General features: G+C 32.5%; 1 protein-coding gene across 1 annotated transcript; it reads left to right on the top strand.

The window, feature by feature from the left end:
- Positions 1 to 830: 830 nt before the first annotated feature.
- LOC113395507 (cytochrome P450 6B2-like) lies at positions 831 to 3228 on the top strand. Its single transcript, XM_026633094.2, has 2 exons — positions 831 to 2253; positions 3059 to 3228. Exons 1-2 carry the CDS (start codon positions 873 to 875, stop codon positions 3226 to 3228), a joined length of 1551 nt encoding a protein of 516 aa, XP_026488879.2. The 5' UTR covers positions 831 to 872.
- The last annotated feature ends 2772 nt before the right edge of the window (positions 3229 to 6000 follow it).

Below are 6000 nucleotides of genomic sequence, written 5' to 3'. Positions count from 1 at the left end.
GTGTATATTGACTCAGTAGATAGGCATTAAAAAAAATCTCCTCGTTTATCATATAAATATCTATGACGTAACATTTCATATGTTATATCATCTTGAATTTCCAACGTTTTGTAAATACATGTCCAAGTTCTTGTTAGTGTACCAAGACATCAAAAATAGTTATTATAGCATGTTCAAATTCTACGCTTATGATATTTTTTTAAGATAGATAAGATATAAATATCTAGATACGCGGTAGCGTGTCAGCCAAGTTCAAGTAACAGAACTGGCGAGCAGCACCGTGTGTAATATTACACGAACCATTTGGAGTCACTTTTGACCTCCTCATAACTCAAAAACTATTTAACATAAACGTGTCAAAATTAGCTCATATATTGAGACTCGCGAGATACATATGTCTTCCAAATTTCATAAACGCATCTCAACCGGTTATTTAGATATTAACGTCTAAAAATCGTCATTTTTATCACTGACTGACCTATAGATTAAAACTATAACCTACTTCCAGGTGACCTAGAAAGTTCAAATTTGACATGCAGGTAGATAATTAGGCCAATATAAAGGCAAAAAATCTGAAACTGGTAAATTTTTGTCATTTTATTATAATTTTTCATTTTATTGGGTCTATTAGGAATACTTATATACTTAGTTCCTGTAATAACTGTAAAAAAATTTATTTAAGAACCAGCGATCAAAACTTATTTAAATTACCATGCGATTAAATTATCTCATATTATATAATATACGAACACTGAACTTGACCGACAGCGGTACAAATTATACAACACACAACAATATTATATCATATATATTTGATATCAAGTCGAGTCTTACCATTCGTGATCGTATTTGATTTGTGCTTAACGTGGAAAATGATTTTGATATTTTATTTAGTTCTATTTATCGTTATTATATTTTTTTATAGACTTTATATATCATTAACAAAAAATAATGATTATTGGAAAAAGAAAAATGTTCCATATCTAAAACCGAGACTGCTGTTCGGTAACTTTAGTGACTATATTTTATTTAAAAAAAGTGCTCCGACAGTAACAAGTGAAATTTGTGAACAGTTCCCTGACGAACCGTACGTCGGCGTCTTTTATGGGACAGCACCAGCACTCGTCATCAAAGATCCTAAACTATTAAAACTGGTGTTGGCACAGGACTTCAGTTACTTCAATGGCAGAGAAAATACAGACTACGCTAACAGAGAAGCCGTAACGACAAGTATCTTTTTTACCGGAGGTGATCATTGGAAAGTACTACGACACAATTTAACTCCACTTTTCACATCTGCAAAGTTAAAGAATATGTTTCCAACTATCGCTGAATGTGCTGAGGAAATGACGACGTTTCTTGAAGAAGAAAAAAAAATATCAGAGAATAGTAACTTAAAGTCTTTGTTGGCGAGATATTCGATGGATTGCATTATTAATTGTATCTTCGGTTTAAGAGCGAACACTTTGAAAACAGATAACGGTGTCAATCCATTTGTAATCGTTGGTGAAAAAATATTTGATACATCAACCATGAGAAGCTTGAAAATAATTACTCGTGCTATGTGGCCTTCTTTATTTTACGCATTAGGTTTTAAGTTGTTCGATGAGAAAATTGAAGTTTTTTTCAAAAGCTTATTCATTGGAGCTCGCAAAAATCGTCTTAAAGAGAAAAGTTCGATGAAAAACTTTGTTGATCTTATTTTAAGCTGGGAAGAAGAATCATACATAACTGGTGACAGTTTCAACAATAGCAACATTAGCGAAAATAATATAGAAAGACTAGAAGTAAATGAAGATCTACTTGTAGCACAATGCACTAGTTTCTTTGGAGCCGGTTTTGAAACAACATCATCTACAATTAATTTTCTTCTTTATGAACTGTCAAAAAGTAAACGAGCTCAAGACATAGTTCTAGAAGAAGTAGATGCGTACTTCAAAAAACATGGATATATTAAATATGAATGTTTAAACGAAATGCCTTATCTTGAAGCGTGTATTGATGAAACACTTCGCCTCTATCCCACGTTAGGGAGCGTAACCAGGGAAGTCATGAAGTGCTACACATTGCCAACAGGTCTTCGACTACAGAAAGGAGATCGCGTTCACATACCTGTACATTATATCCACCGACACCCGGATTACTTCCCGGATCCGATATCGTATCGTCCCGAACGATTCTTTGGTGACGAGAAGAAGAAAATTAAACAATTCACGTTCATGCCATTCGGTGATGGCCCAAGAGTTTGTATTGGTAAATATTGAACATTACTTGTATTATTATTTTTATTTTATGATATAGGTAGGCGGACGTGCAAATGTGCCACCTGATGGTAAGTGGTCACCAACGTCCAATGGCGCTGCAAAAAAATATTAATCACTCCTTACTTCACCAATGCGCCACCAACCTTTGGAACTAAGATGTTATGTCCCTTGTGCCTGGAGTTACACTGGCTCACACACCCTTCAAAGCGGAACACAACAATGCACAGAGTACTGCTGTTTGGCGGTAGAATATCTGATCATTGCGTGGTACCTACCCACATGGGCTTGCCCAAAGACCTACCAAGTACACTTATAATATTTATATGAATTCATATAATTTCGTTTTGATTAGTTTTACATTAAATTAAGTATGCTTTAAATTCTAATTAATTAAACGAAACAGACTGCCGAATAGTCATATTATAGTTTAAATGTGTAGGTAAACACACGTGTACTCTTTCTTCCATCACTCTCAAAATCCAACGGCTTTAAGTCTTTTCGAAGCACGGGAGTGTTTACATTGTCAATGTCCAAACTTAAAATTACTACTGGAAATTTTTAGACAGAAAACCTGACATCATTTTTTGGACTGATCTCGGTTGTCATCTAAATTAGCCACAAAACCAACGAGACAGTGAAGTAACATTAACATTTTGCGACATTTACAAGTTTTATACATCAGCCTAACTATATGTTCTTATATGTTCATACGTATTTTAGTATCATCTTAATTTTGAAGTTCTTGTCATCGTAATCGACGATTATAAACCGAATATTTTCCACAATCGTTTCAGGTGCTCGCTTTTCAAAAATGGTGATGTATGCTGGACTACTGACCATATTCAGAAAATATAGGATTGAGCTGGGCGAGAACATGCCCCTTAGTTTGAAACTAAGGCCGGTATCAATAGTTACGCAGATATCAACAAATTTACAAGTTAAATTTATTCCTCGTGAACTTTAAATATATAGTAAATCATCATAAACATCAATAATTGTACAATGTTTTATTTTATTATATGCGTAACAAACAATACAAGATGAACTTTATTAATAAAATACTAAGATGATTCTTAAACGAATACGTAAAATAACCTTTGACTTACGAGCACTTGTTTATACATATATAATATATATAGACTCGTTGACTGGTAAATAAATGTTTAATAATAGGACGTAGTCACTCAAAATGATTGCAGCTAAACTAATTATTTTGTATGAGTTTAGGAAACTTAATCCAAAAAGTCTGTAACTAACGATCTTAGGCCTCAAAGGAGTGCTGGTTGATATAGAGAAAGACTAAATCACGTACATTCCACTGAAAATAGGAAAAAAGATAAACAAACCTTAGATTTACGTATTTCATTCGATTTGCTAATAACTCAGCTATTTTGTGCACTGCTAAGATTTTATGATTAATATTTCTTTATTTATAATACAACACTATTGCACTTAACTACTTATTTTCACTTTAATTTTACTCCCAAAATTCCGATGACAGTTTCGTCGACGTCCAAAACGCCATTTTTTCGCAAATCCATAGTGAATGTCATAGACTAATCAAGCTCTCGACCAATGATATCGCGTCAATTTGCTGTCAAATGTTGTTTATTTGGCTTTTTTCCTGTTATGGTTGGAATAGAGTATAGCTAAGTTTTTTGTTTATATATATATTTTTTATAGATAATTATATCTCCACAGACGTGTATTTGATTTATTTATTTATTGGAAAAGTTACACGATCAACTTATCAATAAGCACTTAAAATTAATATCTGTTGGGTAACATACAAAGTGATACGTCTTTAAAGGTGTAAACAACATGTATATTTACTATGCCTGCGTTTTTTATTACCCGTCTGCATCACAATCTGAACCTCAATCTGACCTTCCCAAATATCCGATACGATTAGAGCATCACCTAATGTGAGTATGAGGTTTTTTGCGCAGGTAAATTTTTTGCGCAGGTAAGCTTGTACCTCGAGGAATTGTCCTTGGAATAATTGAGTAACGTTTTTTTTTTTATATTAGTGAAGATTTACTATAAATAACAATAACGTAGTGGTTATTACGTTCATATTTTGAGAGTAACATTGTGGTCAATCTGAGTAAGGTAGTATTTTTATCAACTCAACATAACTTAGAGACCAGAGGGTTCGTTCTACTTACAATTCTTCACTTTATCAGAATTGAATCGAGACTTTATGGTCGCTGTTTACCCGTTTTCCCACTCTACGAACTCAACGATCCCAGTTGCGGTGCGATCAATGTTCGATTGGAATAGAATCGTTAATGTATTGTTACCTTGATAAACTAATTAAAACTTATTTTTTGTTTTAGCAATCACTATATATATCAGGGTCACATCATTATATAATATAATCCTGTTTAAATAATAGTTAAAATATACAAAAGTTAAATCTTACAAATGAATGCTAAAACGCATCGAATACAAACCAAAATAAAAACAAAGTTATATACAAATACTAGCTTTCGTCGAAAGCGTTCGCGTGTACGAAATGGGCTGCCCCTTTAGGGTAGAGGTTAGATTAGATTACTTATTTCAATTTTCAATTCATCAAAATCATTTTCGGCGTAAAACAGACGTTCCTTCCTGGCAATATTACGCATTGATAATATTAGGATAAAACTATTACGGGCCGAAGTGATTAATTACCGTCAAAAAAAAATTGCCAACAGACAGACATTGAAATAAGCCGCTGAACTTACACGTCTAATGTCTGTTATTACGTGTTAGAGATCACTCTTTGTGTAAATTTGGCCTAGACGAAGCTCCTTTATACCGTATACTGTTTTCTTGTCCTAGAATTCCTCCATCCCTTGTACGACGTTCTCCTTAAGTTATTCGCCAATTCATGTTAAATGTTTGTTAATATTTGTGTTTAGTCCAATTTGTAAATTTGTATTTATGAGTGCAATAAAATGAAGTTGTAAAGAGTTTAGTGATTGTTTATATATTTATTTTAATAGTAATTTATGTTTACCTAATTGATTATTTATGATTGTGTTGATTTAGGTTATGGGTTTACTACTATTATGCCTTCAAATTAAAATTGAGCCCTTAATCTCGACGGTACCGCCCAATCAATGCAAAATCATCTGTGCCCTCTAGGCATAAATAGAAACTGCTTTAAAAAACAAAAATCACGTAATAATAAATACCACCTCTTTAGAAAGAAGACTCTAGCGAGAAAAAAACGACAAGAAATTCGCATAGTTTCTCTTTTCAAATAAACAGATTTACAATTTATCACAATTATTGTTTCAATCATTCGTATGATGGATTCCAAGCCTAAATCCATACGTTTTTTCTAAAATGTATTATTCTAATAAATAATAAGATTTATTGATTAATTTAGTCTTAATGAACTTTTTAAATTTGTTAAGTGGTAAATTGATCATATTTACCAGTATCTTAGTTTATATATGTGTATATCATTGCCCAAAAACGTTCTCTGTACCGTTTTGCGTTACACAAGCGGAAACGTTATACAAGCGGAAAGCAGGGGTTCAAGGGTATTTTTATTTATTGTATTAATAGAATGTACACCACCTTTGGAGTATTTTGTATAATCTGCCGTAAAAACATTGTATCATAAATGTATTGTGAAGCAGCATTATACATCTATTAAATATTTCGCGTAATGATGTGCAGAATAAATATAATTTAAATATCTGCGGCATTACCCCATAAAAACATTTACTAAAATAAACAA

Source organism: Vanessa tameamea, chromosome 21, assembly GCF_037043105.1.
Source record: "Vanessa tameamea isolate UH-Manoa-2023 chromosome 21, ilVanTame1 primary haplotype, whole genome shotgun sequence".
Taxonomy (NCBI): domain Eukaryota; kingdom Metazoa; phylum Arthropoda; class Insecta; order Lepidoptera; family Nymphalidae; genus Vanessa; species Vanessa tameamea.
This window is presented reverse-complemented; position numbering and strand designations above follow the sequence as displayed.